Source organism: Mus caroli, unplaced genomic scaffold (genome assembly GCF_978045245.1).
Source record: "Mus caroli unplaced genomic scaffold, Mus_caroli_1 scaffold_8, whole genome shotgun sequence".
Classification (NCBI taxonomy): Eukaryota; Metazoa; Chordata; class Mammalia; order Rodentia; family Muridae; genus Mus; species Mus caroli.
In genome coordinates, this window is record NW_028227263.1 from 119834501 (window position 1) to 119854760 (window position 20260).

The 20260-nt window shown below is 52.0% G+C and overlaps 1 protein-coding gene across 1 annotated transcript; it reads right to left on the minus strand.

The window, feature by feature from the left end:
* Window positions 1-1301: 1301 nt before the first annotated feature.
* Tgfb1 (transforming growth factor beta 1) lies at window positions 1302-19963 on the minus strand. The gene is made up of 7 exons (XM_021167684.2): window positions 18750-19963; window positions 14495-14655; window positions 11897-12014; window positions 9300-9377; window positions 9022-9169; window positions 2073-2226; window positions 1302-1594 (listed from the first exon to the last, which is right to left on the minus strand). Exons 1-7 carry the CDS (start codon window positions 19102-19104, stop codon window positions 1436-1438), a joined length of 1173 nt encoding a protein of 390 aa, XP_021023343.1. The 5' UTR covers window positions 19105-19963; the 3' UTR covers window positions 1302-1435.
* Window positions 19964-20260: the final 297 nt, after the last annotated feature.

Here is a 20260-nt window from a genome sequence, read left to right on the forward strand (position 1 = left end):
TTGGCTGGGGGCTATGTAGACCAGGCTGGCTTTGAACTTGTGGTGATGATATTCCTGCCTCTGCCTCCTGTTCAAATTACAAGGCAGCCTGTTCAGACCACACCCATCTTCACAGGCTTTTTCTGAAGGACCAGGTGATATTGCTGGCCCTGCATACGAGGCTGCAGAAACAGCACACACGGCTCCAAACAATATGTGGAGGAAGCAGCGAGTGTGGCCCTGAGCCAGCGGGACTTATTTACAGAAACAGGCTGCAGGAGGCTTGGGGCCAACCTTGGCCAGCCCCTGCTCTGTCAGGCCGTAGGAAGAAAGCTGTGATCAAGGACAGCCACACACCTGACATGTAGGAGAGTTGTCATTCCCCGGCTTGTGCTGGCTTGGATCTGACTCAGCGCCCAACACCCTTCCCTTAGACTCTTCCAGTCACATTGCTCTCTTTCTCACACAGAGGCACACCCCAAGATGGCTGTCACTTGTCACTTCCGGTCTTCCAAGAATCTCTCTCTCTCTCTCTCTCTCTCTCTCACACACACACACTCCCTGATGCCACTTCCTTCTTGTGGCTCCCCCTCCCCCTAGGCTCCTTTCACCCAGTGACATAGTCAGCACCAACACCAACTACTGATTTGGTGTTTTGGAGACATTTTCTTCTATGTGTAGTCCTGTGTATCCAGAACTTGCTCTGTAAACCAGGCTGGCCTCAAACTCAGAGACCAATCTGCTACTGCCTCCTGAGTGCTGGTCTTAAAGGCCTGTGCCACCACATCCTGTGAATTGGGGATTTTTTGGGATAGGGTCTGATGTAACCCGGAAGCCCCAGCGTTCCTTATCCCCCTGCCTTCCCTCTGCAGGCATTTCAGTACCACACACTCAACTCTGAACCAGTGTTTTGTTGTTTGTTGTTCTCACCATACAGCCCTGGCTAGCCTGGGCTATATCTGCCTGCCTCAGTCTCCTGAATGCAGGGACTTGTCACATGGGGCCACTACAACCCGCTGTATCAGCACTTTTTGCTCTTCCACATACTCATCATCCAAGACAGCAGCAGGAATTCAGGCTCTCCCGGGTTGCCTCCGTGGATGCTCAGAGGTATAAAGCACTGTGAACGGCGCCTAAAGAGATGATACCTGAGTCTAATAGGGTTGTCCCTGGGCCTCAGCGTCGCCCCCTGGAATCCTGGGATCAAAGCCGGCGTTCCTTAGGGAGTGCTGGAGGCGATGGCACAGAAAGGGACAAGATGTGGTGGGAGCGTCAGCTAAGAGGGAGACGCAATCCGGCGCCCAATGACACGGAGACCACCAGTCCTCTGTCACCTTTAATGGGCCCCCCAGGTGGGCTTGAGGAGGTGCAGGTGTCCTTAAATACAGCCCCGGGCGCTGCGGGCGGGGCGGGGGCGGGGCCGGGCCTGCCGGGAGGGGCGGGGCGGGGCGGGGCTTCAGCTGCACTTGCAGGAGCGCACAATCATGTTGGACAACTGCTCCACCTTGGGCTTGCGACCCACGTAGTAGACGATGGGCAGTGGCTCCAAAGCCTGCGGCACGCAGCACGGTGACGCCGAAGCGCCCGGGTTGTGTTGGTTGTAGAGGGCAAGGACCTGCGGGTGGGCCGGGGTCACTGCCAGTGTCCAGGCGCTCCCCCCATTTCTCTCCCTACCAGGATCTCTAACATTTCTGCCTCTTATCTCTGAGCCTCAACTTCCATCTCTGTTTCCCTATCTCTCCCAGTCTATTTCTATATATGTCTCTTCCTATTGTTCTCTGTCCCTCATCTGTCCCCATCTCGGCCCCTCCCCCCCTCTTCATCCTATCTCTTCTTCCTGTCTGCCTCAGTCACTTACTCTCCCATCTCCAATCCTCCCCACCTCCATTTCTGTATCTCTCCACATCACTAGCTCTCTTGCCTTTCTCACCCAATCTGTTTCTTTCCATCTCTCCAGCTCTGCTCTGCCCCTCCCTCTGCTCTACTCTATTTCTCAGTCACCCTATCCCGCTGACTCCCCACTGCTCTAAGCTTCCCATTCTCTCCCTACCACCGCAGCCTCTGCTTCAGCCTGCCCCATGAGCCAGACCCACCTTGCTGTACTGTGTGTCCAGGCTCCAGATGTAGGGGCAGGGTCCCAGACAGAAGTTGGCATGGTAGCCCTTGGGCTCGTGGATCCACTTCCAACCCAGGTCCTTCCTAAAGTCGATGTACAGCTGCCGCACACAGCAGTTCTTCTCTGTGGAGCTGCAGGCAGGAGGAACGAAGGTCAGAAGCAGGGACAACCCTGCTGCCCGCTCCAGCCCTGGGCTGCCCTCAGCCTCCTTGTCCAGGACGCCTGCGATGACAGCAGTGACACTACAACCATCCAGGCTGCCAGTGAAGCACCTCCCACTGGGCAGGCACGTGTGAGAGCCTGTGCAGGGCTAGCAACAGTCCCATGAGCACTCTCGGGGAGGATGTAATAAATCCTGTCACATCCCCACGGAACACACAGGAGTAATTCACAGTCCAACATGTGCCTACACGTCCTATTTGTAGGACACATGTTTACCGAACCTCTACTGAATGGGGCTATGGCCGGTGCCGCTGAATGGCACAAACAGGACAGATGGAAGCCTTTGGAGGCCATAGCTGCTCACTCCTTCCTCCTGTTTACGTCAAATGCCTAAGTTATCACCATGAGTCTATCTGGCTTTCCTCAGCGTCCTCCCTCGCCCACCTGACAGCCACATGGTCTTCCTCTCTAGTCCTCAAATCCAGTTATAGCCAGGCAAGGGGGCTCACACTTTTGATCCCAACACCTGGGAGGCACAGGCAAGGGTGATCAGAAGTTCCAGGTCCTCCTTGGAGACATAGTGAGTTTGAGGTTAGCCTGGGCTATGTGAGATACTTTCTACCACCCAGGGAGCTTTAACTCCTAAAAATGCCATCTTGCTTGAAGCAGATGTCCAGTATCAGTTACATAGATGAACAGTGCCTTCTCTGACCAGCCCTTTCCACTTGCCTTCCAAAGTCTCCCTCCAAACAATTGTTAAATTCCACCCTGGGAATTCAGTGCTACAATTACTACAAGAAGCTGAATTTCTTTTCTTTTCTTTCTTTCTTTCTTTCTTTCTTTCTTTCTTTCTTTCTTTCTTTCTTTCTTTCTTTCTTTCTTTCTTTTTTAATGGTTTTATTCGAGACAGGGTTTCTCTGTATAGCCCTGGCTGTCCTGGAACTCACTTTGTAGACCAGGCTGGCCTCGAACTCAGAAATCCGCCTGCCTCTGCCTCCCAAGTGCTGGGATTAAAGGCGTGCGCCACCACGCCCGGCGAAAATGAATTCCTATAAAGCTTTTGGTGTTGTTTGTTTGCTTCCTTGAGACAGGCTGTCCCAGAACTCACTCTGTATGTAGACCAGGCTGGTCTCGAACTTAGGAATGCACCTGTCTCTGCCTTCTGAGTGCTGGGACTAAAGGTGGGACCACTACCACCTGGCTTGCTCTAGGTTTTGTTGTTGTTGTTTAAGGATTTTTTTTTTTTTAGATTTATTTATTATTATATCTAAGTACACTGTAGCTGTCTTCAGATGCACCAGAAGAGGGCGTCAGATCTCATTACGGATGGTTGTGAGCCACCATGTGGTTGCTGGGATTTGAACTCAGGACCTTCAGAAGAGCAGTCGGTGCTCTTAACCACTGGGCCATCTCTCCAGCCCCTTGCTCTAGGTTTTAAAGATTTATGTATTCTTTTTTTTATTTGTGTGCATTTGTGTGCCTATGTAAGTTTTGATGTGCATCATGTTTGTGCAATACCCAAGGAGGCCAGAAGAGGGCATGAAGTCCCCAGGAACTGGAGTTAGTGATGGTTGTCCTTATAAGTAACCATTATGGGTGCTGGGAACTGAGCCCAGGCCCTCTGGAAGAACAGCCAGTGCTTTTAACTGTTGGGCCAAGTCTCCAGCTCCAGACTGTCTGAAGTGAGTCATCAAAATCCTGAGGATGCTGGAAGCTGGAAGAGGGTTATATACCTCTGCTTTTTCTGTCTACATTTGAAATTTCTACCCTAAAACAATTTTAACCAGAACAGAAAAATTAATTCATCCCCAGGATTTCTTGTGTTTATTTGTCTTTTTTGAGACAGGCTTTCATGTAGCCAAGGCCAACCCAAAACTCCTGATCCTCCTGCCTCTGCAGTGCTGGGATCACGAGCATGAGCATGCACCACACCACACTCTAATATTCATTTTTCCTGGCCTGACTTCTAACCTGGCCCCTTCACCAGTTTTATTTTCCTTCTCGGAATGATTCAGCTTGTTTGTACTAAATATTATCTGTCCTCATCTCTCCATGGGAAAGTGCCTCTTAATGTATACATGTTCAGCAGATGCTGAGCACATGAATTAACTGATAAACATTTCTACTACAGATAGACTCTCTGTATGGAGCCCTGGCTGTCCTAGTATTCACTACGAAGACCAGGCTGCCCTCAAACTCCCTAGACCCTCCTATCTCTAGCCAGTCCTTTGTTTTAAGACTGGGTTTTGTTATGTAGCCCAGGCTGGCCTTGAACTTCTGATAGCTCCTGCCTTAGCCTCCCAAGTGCTGGGATTACCAAGCAATTGGCACCTCACCCTCCATGATCCCCTCAAAAGAGAGGAGAGTTAAGACAAGGTCTTAACCATGTAGCCCAGGTTGACCCACAATTCAGTTTGTAGCCCAGGCTGACCTCATGATGTAAAGCTACAGATATAGTATAATTCAAAATTCATTACAAACAAAGAGGCTGGCAGGATGTATATTAAATGCTGACAGTGGCTTTAGATGTTCGCTAGTGTGATGACTTTCTGGATTTTCCATATTCTTAGCAGTGGCTGGGGGATATTTTTAGAATCAGGACAAAGTAATTCAAGGAAGGAAAATGCAGGTTCCTCCTCATGACACCAAAAATAACTCTAAAATGTGGGCAAGGAACTGGGAGATGGCTTAGTGGTCAAGTGCACTGGATGCTCTTGCAGAGGACCCAGATTCAATTCCTAGCACCAACATGGAGGCTCAAAACCACCTTGTAACTCCAGATCTAGGGGATCCATCATCCTCTTTTGTCCTTGGTGGGCACCACGTATACATCCACAAAGACAAAACATGCATGTAAAAGAAAATAATAAAAAATAAAACTTGGGGGCTGGTGAGATGGCTCAGTGGGTAAGAGCACCCGGCTGCTCTTCCGAAGGTCCAGAGTTCAAAGTCCAGCAACCACATTGTGGCTCACAACCATCCGTAATGAGACCTGACGCCCTCTTCTGGTGTGTCTGAAGACAGCTGCAGTGTACTTACATATAATAATAAATAAATACATCTTTAAAAATAAATAAATAAATAAATAAAACTTGACACATGCGAACCAGGCAGGCAATGCATCTCTGTGCACAACTGTAGTCAAGAAGCAGAAATGGGAGGATTGCTGCAAGTTTGAAGCCGGCCTAGTCCAGGCAGGACGTTTTAAGTCTGGTTGGATTCGCACTCACAGAGATCCACCTGCCTCTGCCTCCTGAGTGCTGGAATTGAAGACGTGCACCACCACCGCCTGGCACATGGGGGCGCCCTACTGGGACGCGGTCTCAGGGTTTTCAGAGTCACTGCTTTTTCAAGCCTCCCTTGCCAGTCTGAGACCCAGCAAGGCCTAATCTGTGAGGAGCCCTGAGGACCTCGGGGGAGGTGGTTTTTAAGCTGGCATAAAAACAGCTTTGCCATGGAAAATTGTGAACAGACACAGAAGCAGTGCGTTACAATATAAATGGAATACCCCTTTACAGAAACGCTAAGGGCCAGAAACATTCTAGACCGTATAGCTTTTTGGGGTAAGGGGATATTTACATAGACTTTACATATTTATTTTATTTTTATTATTATTCATATTTCTTGAGACAGGATCTATGTATTTGCCTGAAATTTGTTTGTCGCTGGCCTCAAACTCAGAGATCTGCCTGCCTCTGCTTCCTGAATGCTGGGATCAGAGACATGCACCACACCTGTAAAAAAAAAAAAAGAAAAAAAAAAAGAAAAGAAAGAAAGAAAGAAAGAAAGAAAGAAAGAAAGAAAGAAAGAGCCAGGCATGATGGCGCACGCCTTTAATCCCAGCACTCGGGAGGCAGAGGCAGGCGGATTTCTGAATTCGAGGCCAGCCTGGTCTACAGAGTGAATTCCAGGACAGCCAGAACTATACAGAGAAACCCTGTCTCGAAGAAAAAAAAAAAAAAGTTTTATATGTAGGAGTATTTCTCTGAACATGTGTGTACACACACCATATACGTGCAGAGCCCACGGGGGCCAGGAGGAGGCTTTAGATTCCCTGGAACGGAACTATGGATTGCTGTGAGCAGCCATGTGGTTGCTGAGAAATGAATCTGCGTGCTCTGGAAGAGCAGAGCAGCTGTGCTCTTCATCCCTCCAGATGCCCCACCCCCTTTCTCGAGGCAGGGTCTGATTGGTTGCCACAAATACCCGACGTACCTATCCATGACTTTGACCTCCAGCGGTTCCCGCTCCTACTCCAGCGCTAGGATTACAGCCTTGCTCACCACAGCCAGCGAGATTTTGGACTTTTGAATTATGGATTCTTAACTAATTCCCATCCCCACAACTGTAAGTGACAACAGTTGCTGACTCGTGGCCAATTTCATTCCACCTACTTTCTTTCTGCCTCTGTAGTTTTTTCATTTGTTTAATGAACTTTCTCTTAGAAAGTGAGGAATATTTTACAATTTAAACATGAATCAAAAGTATAAATCAATATGGTCAGTGGTAGAGCCCCTGCCTAGAATCCCCCAGTGAGGGGCTGGGGGCGTGGCTCAGTGGTAGAGCGCTTCTTTACTATGTACAAGGTACTGGGTTTTCTCCTCAGTATCACACAGGCAGCAGCAGCAGCAACAAAATCCTAGGGAGGGTTTTTTTTAATGCATATTGGTGTTTTGCCTGCATTTATGCATGTGTGAGGGCATCAAATCCTCTAGAACTAGAATTATAGACAGGTGTGATCCTCCTTATGGGTGCTGGGAACTGAACGCAAGTCCTCTGGAAGAGCAGCCAGTGCTTTTAACCACTGAGCCATCTCTTCACAGTCCCCTTTCCCAGGCAAAAATTTAACATTAAATCACTAAAATCAAATACTACTCAAGGTTCATGTTTCCCACTGTGTCCCATAAGCATCTTTTTCCCTTTCCTTTTCTTTCCTCCTCCTCCAACCTCTCAGCCCTCTTCCTCTCTCTTCTAGTGGCATGGATTATATATCCTCCCCTCCCTTCTTTGCACTGTATCTGTTGAAGAAATGTCCAGGTTTCCTACCATCTGCACTTTGCTGGCTACTGTTGTTAGTCTGTCCCTCTGTTGCAGGGAAACATGGGAGTTGGAGCTACAGTCCCCATCAGATCATGGTTGATGTATCTGACGGGCCTTCCTCGAGGGCATGGTGTTCTTCCATGCAAAATTTTGCTTGTCACAGCTGGGGACTTGGCCCAGTGAATTAAGTGCTCGCTGTGCAAGCATGAAGGTCTAGTTTCGGATTTCCAGAGCCCACATATACATCAGGCATAGGCAAAACAAATATAAGAGAGAGACAGGCAGACAGACACAGTCAGTCAGTCAGACAGACAGATAGACAAAGAGATTTTCATGATTCCCTGAGTTTGTTTCCCAGTATAGGAAGAACAGAGTTTGCATAGCTTCCTGCATCTCTTAGTAACCTGCAGTGTGAAGACCCGCCATCTGATCCTATGTGAAGGCTGACAACCAAAGGTGAAGACAAGGAGGAGGAGGAGGAGGAGGTGGAGGAGGCCTTCCAGCCAAGGACCGACATGTAACACAGAACTCTATAAAGTCTGAAGCAGGGAAGGGACAGGTCAGCTCATTGCTCTCATCTCTCAACACTCCTGAATTTCACACCTTCTAGGATCTAGCGTTCCAATTTCTTTCTCTCATCCACAGTACCGAGGCTTAATATGAGTCTACCATTCTGGAACTGGGTGATTGTGTGACATCTGTAATCCCAGGACAGAGAATTCAAGGCAGTCTGGGCTAAAGGAGTGAATCTGAGGCCAGCCTGGATTACACAGCAAAGTCCTGTCTCGAACAAAACCAAACAAAGGAGAACTAACAAGATGGCTCGGCAGGCAAAGGTGCTCACAGCCAGGCCCAATGACCTGAGTCTTATGTCTGGGACTCACATGGTGGAAGGAGAACGGACTCGCAACAGTTGTCCTCTGACGTCACACAGTTTTGTGGCATGGATGCCCCTACATACACACAGACACACACACAATGCCCCTACACACACACACACACAGATATAACTTAAAAACAATGACCAAAAAGCTTTTGCCCTTGGTACGGGCATTCTGGATACACTAGGACACCCACTCTCTGACTCTGAGAGATCTTGTCTCCTCAGAGTTCCCTATCTCAGTACTATATTTCAACACTTCACACTTCCAAGCCTACATACAGCTCAGAAGTTCTGTCTTCTAACCTCCTCAGGGTGCACCACTGCCAGATAAAGCGCTGGTCCTCAGGGGACTCACTTTCTGGCTTTCTCCACCTCCACTCTAGATGCTAACATCTCCCTGCCAGCCCTGCCATTCTGAGCCCCAGATTTGCCGCTCTCATCTACCAGCACTGGAGACCACCATCTGCCAAGAGTGTGGGAACCCAGTGCAGACAACCTTCTGATTCTGAACCCAAATGTTTGGATCCCAGCACTCCAGCTTTCCTGGGGTCAACACTCTCCATGGCTCACAGTAAATTCTTTCATTAGCATCCCAAAGTGGCAGAAGCCTAGCAAGAATTTTAAAACCCAACAAGACAACCTTCCAACAGACTTCTAACTCTTGTTGAATTCCCTGATCCCAACACTCCAGGAAGAAAACACCCCCCATTCTAGGACTCTCAGCTGCCCACAGAACCAGGAACTTGTCCCCAAGCCCTGCAGGCATAAATGGTGGCACACCAGTCCACAGGCTGCAGTCAAGCCCCCAGCCTGCACAGCCTGGGAGAGAGACAGTGTTTACCTGAAGCAATAGTTGGTATCCAGGGCTCTCCGGTGCCGTGAGCTGTGCAGGTGCTGGGCCCTTTCCAGGGGGGTGGCCATGAGGAGCAGGAAGGGTCGGTTCATGTCATGGATGGTGCCCAGGTCTCCTCGACGTTTGGGACTGATCCCTGTTTGGGTTTGGATGTTGTGGTGAAGGACATACACACACTTAGAGGGATGGGTGAGATTTCACACACATGCACGTGCACACAGACCATGAGGGGCCTGTGTCAGGCTGGACCCGGGAAGTTAGCTCACCGTTGATTTCCACGTGGAGTTTGTTATCTTTGCTGTCACAAGAGCAGTGAGCGCTGAAGCGAAAGCCCTGAATTCCGTCTGCGGGAGAGGAAGGGAGTCTGAGGATATGAGGGGGAAGAGGGGGCAGGAAACTGCCAGCCTCAGGGGCTCCCTGCTAGTCACCCCACACTTCACTCTTGCTCCTATTCTTTGAATTGCTGGACCCTTTTCCCCTTATTCAGGGCTCAGCTCAAACATCAACCCCTCGGGAAAGGCTCTGAAAGAGACACGTCCTTCTCCAAATGTGGCATCCGTTCCCTTTCTCCACGGCAAGCAGGGGCTCTGACATCTCTGCATGAATATTTACTTCTTTGGCTGTTCTCAGTAGAAAAACATAGCCGGGCGGTGGTGGCGCACACCTTTAATCCCAGCACTTGGGAGGCAGAGGCAGGCGGATTTCTGAGTTCGAGGCCAGCCTGGTCTACAAAGTGAGTTCCAGGATAGCCAGGGCTACACAGAGAAACCCTGTCTCGAAAAACAAACAAAAAAACAAAAAAAACCCCAAAGGATCCTGCTCCTGTCTCATTTCCTTTCATTTTGTAGTTTTTGAAATTGTATATATGTATATATATATGTGTGTGTGTATGTATATATATGTATGTGTGTATATATAATGCATATTTTATGTATATCAGAGAATATGTATGGGTGATGTGTGGTACATGAGGAGGCTTATAGCTGGGTAACAAGTGTCTTCCTCTATCCCTTTCTCCCTTATTGCCTGGGCTCTGAACTTGAGCCCAGTCCTTTGGCCAGGCTAGCAGGTCATAGAGCCATGTGTCAGCCTGTCTCCATACACACGTGGAACTCCCAACAAGGCTGGGATTACGGGCACACACTATGACAATGCCTGACTTGTTACCTGAGTGCAGGGACAAGAACTCAGGTCCTCGCTTGCGCCTGCGAGACAGAAGCTCCTGCCCCTGAGCCCTCGCCACAGCCCTCTTTTGCTTTTGAGACAAGGTCTCAGGTAGCCCAAGCTGGCCTCAAATTTTCAACTCACCATGGAGCTAAGAATGACCTTGAACTCCTGGTCCCCTTGCCTCTGCCTCACAAGTGCGGGGCTCCGCTGGCTTGTGTACCATCGTGCATGTTGCCCTGGGTTCTTGTTATCTCTGTGCTCTGTAAAGCATGGGCCTCGATCATAACAAGAAACATCTATCGTGACCCAGGTGTCAAGGGCCACGAGCAGTGTTGGTGTCGCAGGATGTTCAACGCTAACACAGATGCCCGTCACTGATCTAAACTAACTGTGTTAACTCCATTGATCTTCAAACTCCTTTAACTCCAAGTCACCCCAAGAGAAAGCGACTTGGCCAGGGCCACAGAAGCCATAGTCAAAGGCACCAGGAAAATCTAAGCTGGCACCTTCTCCTCACTATTTACAGGGGTGCACATGGGCCAAGGTGAGCAAGGAGGTCAGAATGGCTCCCTCCTTCTACCATATGGGTCCTGGGCTTGAACTCAGGTCGTTAAGCACAGCAGCAGGCACCTTTACCTGCTGAGCCATCTCACTGGCTCAAGGGAGATGTTCCTTGAGTGGACACATAATAATACTGTCTAAGCGCCTACTGTATACCAGACAAAACCCTTCTCCACCTCTGTCCAGTGGCCTTCCACATTCCTCCTGGTGCCAGCCCACTCAGACTCACCCTCCATGTGGCTAAACTACACTTCCCATGAGTCTCTTCACATTCTCATCCAGGAAGCCCTCCAAGATCCTAACCTTGCCTGGGTTTCCACAGCACCTTTGGCTTCCCTCATCTAAATCCTGCCCCCTCTGTATAGGTCTCCCCTTCTGGCCTTCATCGTTATCGGCCATTACTACCTGCTAGAGCTCCGACAAGACCTTACCAGTATCTGGAAAGACCTTGTGGGACCCACAAGAGACAAGGAACATTGTTCACTCCTGGACAGATGGACATGTCAGGCTCTCCCTGGCTACAGAGCCTTGATACTGGGTGCTCCTGCATCTCCTTTTCCTTCATGCCTTTATTCATCTCAGAGACATTACCTCAGATGCCCTCTCCTCCAGGAAGCCCTCCTTGAATCCAGACAGTAGTCAGGCACCTCTTGAGTGCTCAACCCCATTCCTCTCTACGATGATTCATAAAGCTAGAAGTCAACTCCTCCTTCAACTATCCAAAGGACTATGAGGTCTACTGAGGGCAAGGACAGGGACTGTTTGGGTCACCACCTGTCCTTAGCATCCCTCTACAGATTGACTCTTTTTTTTTTTTTTTTGATGTTTTGGGTTTTGTTTGTTTGTTTGTTTGTTTGTTTCGAGACAGGGTTTACCCCTGGCTGTCCTGGAACTCACTCTGTAGATCAAGTTGGCCTTGAACTCAGAAATCTGCCTGCCTCTGCCTCCCAAGTACTGAGATTAAAGGTGTGTGCCACCACTGCCTAGCTGGAGTACTACCTCTTGACATCACTATCGGGTGCATGTGTGTGGCAGGGGTGAGGTGGGGGGTGGGGAACACAGCACTAGGCAGGGTGATGCCAGGACAAACAGGAGTGGCCCCACTGGAGGATGGCACAAAGACAAGCAATCTCACCTCCTTGGTTCAGCCACTGCCGTACAACTCCAGTGACATCAAAAGACAGCCACTCAGGCGTATCAGTGGGGGTCAGCAGCCGGTTACCAAGGTAACGCCAGGAATTGTTGCTATATTTCTAAATGGAAACAAAGAGAGCAAAGAGGAGTGTGGTCGCTGCCATCTTGCCCCCAGATAATCTGGCTGTAACCCCATGCTGCCTGTCTCACAAACTGGCTTCCAGACAGCCCCAGACACTGGCTTCTGACACATATGAGCCCTGCAGGCCACACTCTCACATACAGCCCCCAAGAGCAGAAAGCAGCCAGGGGCAGGGGAGGAGGGGTGGAGACAGACTGGAATAGGACATGGGACAGGGAGGACAACCCAGGCTGTGGTCAGGTCCCATGAGGCTCCTCAGCTGTGCGCGAGGTACTATGCAAGCTATGGGCACTTGCTCGCCTTGCCGGGTCTCAGTTTCTTCCATAGTGGAATGCCGCTGCAACATGGCAGCAGGGAGGACCCACAATGCAAGTGGTCATTGCTCATACTATTGTGCACAGTTCAGCAGTTTTATTACCCTGAGTTTGGGAGTAATTTTCTTATTTATTTATAGTTTGTTATTTTACTTGTAATTATTATTATGAGTACACACACAGAACAGTCTTCCCAATGTTTTTTTTTTTAATTTTTGTTATTTTTTTGAGACAGGGTCTCTCTGTGTAGCCATGACTGTTTTGGCACTAACTATGCAGACTAGGCTTGCCTTGAACTCAAGAGCTCCTCCTGCCTCTGCCTCCCGGGTTGAAAATTTTTTGGCTGACACATCTTTAATCCCAACACTCAGAAGGCAGAGGTGAGTGGAGCTCTGAGTTCCAAGACACAGGGAACTCTTGTCAAAAAAAAAATATATATGTATTTGACTGCTGACTTAAGAGACTACAAGAAATGCTTAATTTCTCTGTCTGAGACAGGATCTCACTAGTCAGCCTGTGCTGGACTTGAATGCTTGGGTTTAAGAGATCTTATTGCCTCAGCCTCCAGACAAGGTCTCATGTAGTCCAGGCTGGCCTCAGACTCCTGATCTCCTGCCTCCCCGTCCCAAGTGCTAGGATTTGCAAGTGTCTGCTCCTAAACACTCCAACTTCTTTTTCTTCCTCACTGTTACTTTTTTCACCTCTGTGCTGAGGACAGAACCTAATGCTTTTTTTAGTGGTAGCTAGGCAGTCTATCACTGAGCCATGCTCCCAGCTCCTCACTGGGGGATTCTAGGCAGGGGTTCTACCACTGAGCCACGCCCCCAGCCCCTCACTGGGGGATTCTAGGCAGAGGCTCTACCACTGAGCCACGCCCCCAGCCCCTCACTGGGGGATTCTAGGCAGGGGCTCTACCACTGAGCCACACCCCCAGCCCCTCACTGGGGGATTCTAGGCAGGGGTTCTACCACTGAGCCACGCCCCCAGCCCCTCACTGGGGGATTCTAGGCAGGGGCTCTACCACTGAGCCACGCCCCCAGCCCCTCACTAGGGGATTCTAGGCAGGGGTTCTACCACTGAGCCACGCCCCCAGCCCCTCACTGGGGATTCTAGGCAGGGGCTCTACCACAGAGCCACGCCCCCAGCTCCTCACTGGGGGATTCTAGGCAGGGGCTCTACCACTGAGCCACGCCCCCAGCCCCTCACTAGGGGATTCTAGGCAGGGGTTCTACCACTGAGCCACGCCCCCAGCCCCTCACTGGGGGATTCTAGGCAGGGGCTCTACCACTGAGCCATGCCCCCAGCCCCTCACTGGGGGATTCTAGGCAGGGGCTCTCCCACTGAGCCACGCCCCCAGCTCCTCACTGGGGGATTCTAGGCAGGGGCTCTACCACTGAGCCACGCCCCCAGCCCCTCACTGGGGGATTCTAGGCAGGGGCTCTACCACTGAGCCACGCCCCCAGCCCCTCACTGGGGGATTCTAGGCAGGGCTCTACCACTGAGCCACGCCCCCAGCCCCTCACTGGGGGATTCTAGGCAGGGGCTCTACCACTGAGCCACGCCCCCAGCCCCTCACTGGGGGATTCTAGGCAGGGGCTCTACCACTGAGCCACGCCCCCAGCCCCTCACTGGGGGATTCTAGGCAGGGGCTCTACCACTGAGCCACGCCCCCAGCCCCTCACTGGGGGATTCTAGGCAAGGGCTCTACCACTGAGCCACGCCCCCAGCTCCTCACTGCGGGATTCTAGTCATGCATACATAGCCAGATATCCATCCCCTGGCTCATTCTGCATTTTTACAGGAGCGTTTTTAAAAAACCTTAGGATTCTCCGGGGGATGGTGGCACACACCTTTAATCCCAGCACTGGAGAGGCAAAGGCAAGCGGATCTCTGTGAACTTGAGGCCGGCCTGGTCTACAGAGTGAGTTCCAGGATAGCCAGGGCTACACAGAGAAACCCTGTCTCGAAAAACCCAACCAACCAACCGACCAAATGAAAACAAGACAAAAATAAAGATAAAAACCTTAGGCTTCGACACTCTGTGCTCTACCCTCAGGCCTGGCTCTGTACCCAGGAGCCTTCAAACTGAGCCACCTGGCCACACCTCAGCAGGGCTGACCTGTGCGCCACCTCTCAGGCTTACCTGGTAGAGTTCCACATGTTGCTCCACACTTGATTTTAATCTCTGCAAGCGCAGCTCTGCACGGGACAGCAATGGGGGTTCCGGCACTGCTTCCCGAATGTCTGACGTATTGAAGAACATATATATACTGTGTGAGATGTCTTTGGTTTTCTCATAGATGGCTGCGTGGGGAGGAGCAGAAGGAGGAAGACATCAGGTCTGTGACAAGGATGGAAGAAACAGAGACACCCTGCTTCTGAGCCCATGGGCTCTAACTCAGGTTGGCATTCCACTTCACATTTTTACTTTCTAACTTCAGTTTACTTATGTGTAGGGATGTTTTGGCTGCATCCGTGTGTGTGTGTGTGTGTGTGTGTGTGTGCAGAGTGAATGCCTAGTGCCTGTGGAAGCCAGAAGAGGGTGTCAGATCCTCTAGAACCGGAGTTACAGATGGCTGTGAACTGCCATGTAGGTCCTGGAAACCCCAACCCGCTGGAAGAACAGCTGGTTATCTTGACTGCTCTTAGAGGCCCCTCTCTAATGTTCTTAACTGGCTGACCTCACCTGGGCTGCACGAGACCATGCCTCAAACAAAACCAAACAGAAGTTGTAGAGTAAATTGCACAGCATAATTTGGGGGATCAGAAAGTCTCCCCGCTGCTACTCAGGTTGGGTGCTCCTGCACTGAGTGACTCCCACAGCAGGTTCTAGGTGGGAGCTCGGGTCGCTGAACTACACCTGCATCCCCTTGGAGGTGGATTCTAGGGAAGTGCTCTACTACTGGGCCAACTGCCTTTTAACCTTGGATGAAATAAGTACCATTAAGTTCTGAATCCCAGCCTAGGCGGCTGCAACTGAAACACTCTGTTACCTGTGGTGAGCAAATCCTTCCTCTCTCTCTCTCTCTCTCTCTCTCTCTCTCTCTCTCTCTCTCTCTCTCTCTCTCTCTCTCTCTCTCTCTCTCTCTCCCTTCCTCCCTCCCTCCCTCCCTCTCTCTCTCTCTGTTTTCTTTTTTTGAGACAGGATTTCTCTGTGTAGCCCTGGCTGTCCTGGAGCTCACTCTGTAGACCAAACTGGCTTCAAATTCAGAAATCCGCCTGCCTCTGCCTCCCAAGTGCTGGGATTAAAGGCGTGTGCCACCACTGCCTGGCAGAAAAATGTGTATCCCAGGCTGGCCTTGAACTCCAGATCCTCCCCCTCTGCCTCCTTCAGCAAATCCCACAGGCCTGTGCCACCAGTAGCGGCCAAACTTCTCTCTTTAACTGTAAGACACCAATCAAATCCAAGATTAACAGAGCCGATGAGACACTGGGGAAAAGCTAAACATGTGACACACACATCAATAAAGTGTATTTTAGCTAGTGTGAGTCTGCAGCCAAAGCTGAGGAGCCTGAGCCTGAGTCAGGAAGCTGTTCACTGGGAGTTAGCCTACATATGTGTGTGTGTGCACGCACGTACGTGTGTGTGCACATGTGTGTGTGCTAATAAAGGTGAGGGGAATACAGTGCATGGTAAAGATATCATTTTAAACACTTTACAAAAGATAAAGACATTGAGACTTCACAACATGGTAAGATTCAAGCCACCTTATTACAGGGACTAATTTTTTAAAAGCTTTTAAAAAATAATTAATTTATTTTATGTATATGAGAACACTGTCGCTGTTTTCAGACACACCAGAAGAAGGAATCAGATCTTATTTCAGATGGTTGTGAGCCACCATGTGGTTGCTGGGAATTGAACTCAGGACCTCTGGAAGAGCAACCAGTGCTCTTAACCTCTGAGCCATCTCTCCCGCCCCAGGGACTAATTTTTTGTTTATTTTCTTTTGTTCTGGAGACAGGATCTTATTGCTTAGGCTAGTCTCACATTCACTGTGTATCCAAGGATGGTCTTGAAGCAGTCCTTTTGCCTTTGTCTGCCCAGTACTGGGACGACAGTCATAGACAGACTTGGCAGACTGGGATTGGGTTGCCCCCCCCCCCATTTATTTGTTTGTTCGTTCATTCATTTATTCATTCATTCATTCACTTTATAACCCGACTTCAGCTTTCCCTCCTTCCAGTCCCCTCTCACATCCCCTTCCCTCACCCCCTCCTCTCCTGAGAAGGGGAAGCCCGCACCCCATACCAATCCACCCTGCACATCAAGTCAGTAAGTCATGGGAGGTGGATGGAGGGGGAGAACTGAGTGGGAACGAGGATAAGCAGGGAAGGGGGGGGATCAGATGGAGACAACCAGACAGTGGTCCTAATCCCAAAACTCTGCCACTTCCTGGCCAGTGGGGGTTTATTATCATTTGCCTGTCATCCGGGTCATTAGTTACTACCCTCTTTAGTCCATTTCCTGGTCGTGTTAGCAGCAAAGAGGATTTCTAGGGAAGAGTGACTGCATGTTTGGGAGCCCCATTCACTAAAGGGCTTCCTAGCCTAAAGGATGTCTGCACTGGGGAACGAAGGGGCAAAATCCCGAAATTCTCCATCAGCTGGGGCTTCTGGCTTCTTGTAGTGGGGATGAGATGGTGACCCCAGACATCGATGAAGGACAGAGGGCCTCTATTCTTGGTCCGGTTGTTACTCAGCAAACCACAATGGAGGGGTGGGATCTCAGCTGGGGGTAGCCGATAGGGGAGAGATAGGAGGGGCAGGAAGGATTGTGGGTGTCGCAGAGGGAAGTGGGGTGACATAGAGATGAATAGGTATGTGGGAGAGGAGACAGACGGAAATGAGAGGCACATGCCGGAAGAGATATATGCGTAAGAAATACAGTCTCAGGAGAGGAAAGGACTTCTCCAACGAAGAGGTCACATTAAGTCGTGGCTAGTGAGGGGTGTCATTAGGCCTGAGCCACAATTGGGTCCAGCAATGTGCAAATAATTCTTAAGTCCACCTCAGGGGTTAGGAAGGTGAAACCTGGAGAAGCTACTGACACCTAAAGTTCCCGGGTCACACACGACGCTTGGGTCCCGCGTGGGCGCCTACAGGGCGGGGCCGTGAGTTTCCCCGCCCACTACTGGGGTGAGGAGGGCGGGAGACTAACAGCCTAGGGAGGGCGGGATCCGGACCTGCCTCGTCTCGCCCCAGGCTCCGCGCGCGATCTCTGTCTCCCCTCCTCCCGGGCACGGGAAGGAAAGGGAAGGGAGGAGGGCGAGGCGACCGGACGCTGGGTTTTCCCCAGCCTCCCGTAGGAGGAACTGGGACTTTGGGGTTACAGCCTGTCAGCGTTCAGTTCCGTGGGGTCCTCTTACCCCCTCAAGAAGCGCAAGCTCCTCCCCACGCGCGTGGCACCCACGTGGGGGCTTCCTCATCCTTACCGATTCGGTTTTTTCATTTGAGTTTTGAAGACTGCCTCTCCCCTACTTCTAGCCGCTCCTCTAGGGCTCGACTCCAGAGGCTCAGCCACTCCCTTCCACGCCCAGGAGAGCGGCGCTCGCCACTCACTCCTGGATGGCATGGTATCCCTGCTCCGCCTGCCTGGCTGCCGCGGGGGGCCACCTTCCTATGCCAGTCTCCCCCTTTTTATGACTCCTTCCCAATGACCCAGTATTCTAGATTTCTTAAGGACTCGCTCGCTTCCTTCACTGGGCTCCGCCTGCCGGCTCACGCGCTCTTTTACGCCCCCAAGCAAAACACTCGTGACACCTCCGGGCTCATTTTCCGCACCCTCTCGGCTCCTCTCTAGGGTCCTTCTCCCAACAACGTCGCTTTCCTTTTTCACTTGTAACCCCGTAGTGACTTCACAGATTACACTCTCTAGCGTGCGCCTGTCGCTTTCTGAGAGTAAACCCACTAGAGATTTTATTTGGCAGTTCTAGGGTACCCATCCCCTAGATTTTCTCCCCATCTCACGACCCGGTCTGGGGTCGGCTTTCCACATTGCCTCTCCATTCCGAAATGCTGGACACCTTCCATTCTCTTGAGCTGGGTTCTACCTTTCTGGAAAGAGACCACCCAGTGAACCCTGCATTTTTAGGCACCATAAGGGGAACTTAAAACAAAACCTGCCAAATACTCCTCTTCTAGAGGGGACTCTCCCCACGATCTTGCTTTTCTAGGAGAGGTTCACTTTGGCAGGCTGTCTATTCCTCTCGAAGACCAGACACCTGGGGTACGGGAAAGTGCCAGCCTCTTTGGGACACCCACACAGTTGTCCCGGTGCCCCCAGGGGTCCCCTTCCTCCAGCCAGTTTCCTCTGAGGGTAATTTCCTCCCGGTGACCCCTGCACTCCGGCGCCCCCTGGGGGCTCCCTCCTGGCTCCCCGGCCCCTCGGAGCTCACCGTTGTTGCGGTCCACCATTAGCACGCGGGTGACCTCTTTAGCATAGTAGTCCGCTTCGGGCTCCGGCTCCGGGTCGGCACTCTCGCCTGCCACCCGGTCGCGGGTGCTGTTGTACAAAGCGAGCACCGCCTCGGGCAGCGGGCCGGGCGGTACCTCCCCCTGGCTTGGGGGACTGGCGAGCCTTAGTTTGGACAGGATCTGGCCACGGATGGCTTCGATGCGCTTCCGTTTCACCAGCTCCATGTCGATGGTCTTGCAGGTGGAGAGTCCCGCGGCTGGCCTCCCGGGCGTCAGCACTAGAAGCCACGGGAGTGGGAGCAGAAGCGGCAGTAGCCGCAGCCCCGAGGGCGGCATGGGGGAGGCGGCGCCCCACGGCACTTCGGAGAGCGCGAACCCTGGGCAAAGGTGGGATGCGGAGGCCCCGCCCCTGCAGGGCTTGTAGGGTGGGTGGGGTGGGGTCTCCCAAGGAAAGGTAGGTGATAGTCCTGAATAATTTGAGGTTGAGGAAGAAAGCAGCAGGAGTCGCGGTGAGGCTCTGACACCAAGGTGTCTCAGTATACCACCAGGGTAAAAATCGAGATGAGCGCTCTCTGAGATCCAAAAGTGGGTGTTCTTAAATAGGGGAGCTACTGCCAGCAGGTCCGAGGGAGAGCTGCCTCTCGGGGGAGAGAGGGTCCTGGGATGCGAGGGACTCAAGAGGCAGGCTGGGGGGAGGGCGGCGTGCAAGGGGTGCGCCCCAGCTTTGGGGTGAAGTCTTCGCGGGAGGCGGGGTTTGTGGCTCCGGGGCTGGTCCGGAATAGGGGCGTCTGAGGAACGCCGGGTAGCGATCGTGTGTCCACGACGGTGAGCAGGGCTGTCTGGAGTCCTCAGGTCCTGCCTCCTTGCGAGACAGCGCAGTGCCAAGAAGTCCCCACGTCTCTGACTTGCAGTAGCAGCGGAAAAGTCTCAAAACTTTTTTCCTCTTCTCTCAACCAGCTCGTCCCTCCTCCCACTCCTCCTCCCCCTCCTCCCTGCGGCGGCGGCTGGTCTCAGACTCTGGGGCCTCGGACGGCTCCTCGGCTGCTCCTTTGCCGGCTCCCAGCGGAGGCCGACTCCGAGTGCGGCTCAGAGCCGGGGGTGCCCCGAAGGGGCGTCCCCCCTGCCCCGGCCGGGGGCCTGGCTGTCTGGAGGATCCGCGGCGGGAGGAGGAGGGGGACGGCCTGGGGCGCGAAGGGCGGCGGCGGCGGCGGGACCGGCTGGGGCGGCGGGGGTTTTGAAGCCGCCCCGGCCCCACCCAGGAAGCGCGCGCGGGGCGGGGGCAGCCCCAGGGGGAGGGCATGGGGGGGCACTGTCTTCATCTTAGCGTGGGCGGGCTCCAAGGGGGGTCCCTTCAGCCCTGCGGGGAGGGGGCGGGCACCCCGGCCCCGCCCCACCTCCAGGGTGCTGCCTCCTGGCGGCGGAGCACTACTAAAGCCGGTGACCAACCAAAGCGCCCCCGTGGATTTGGGAGTTGTTGAAGGGTCAAAGGGAA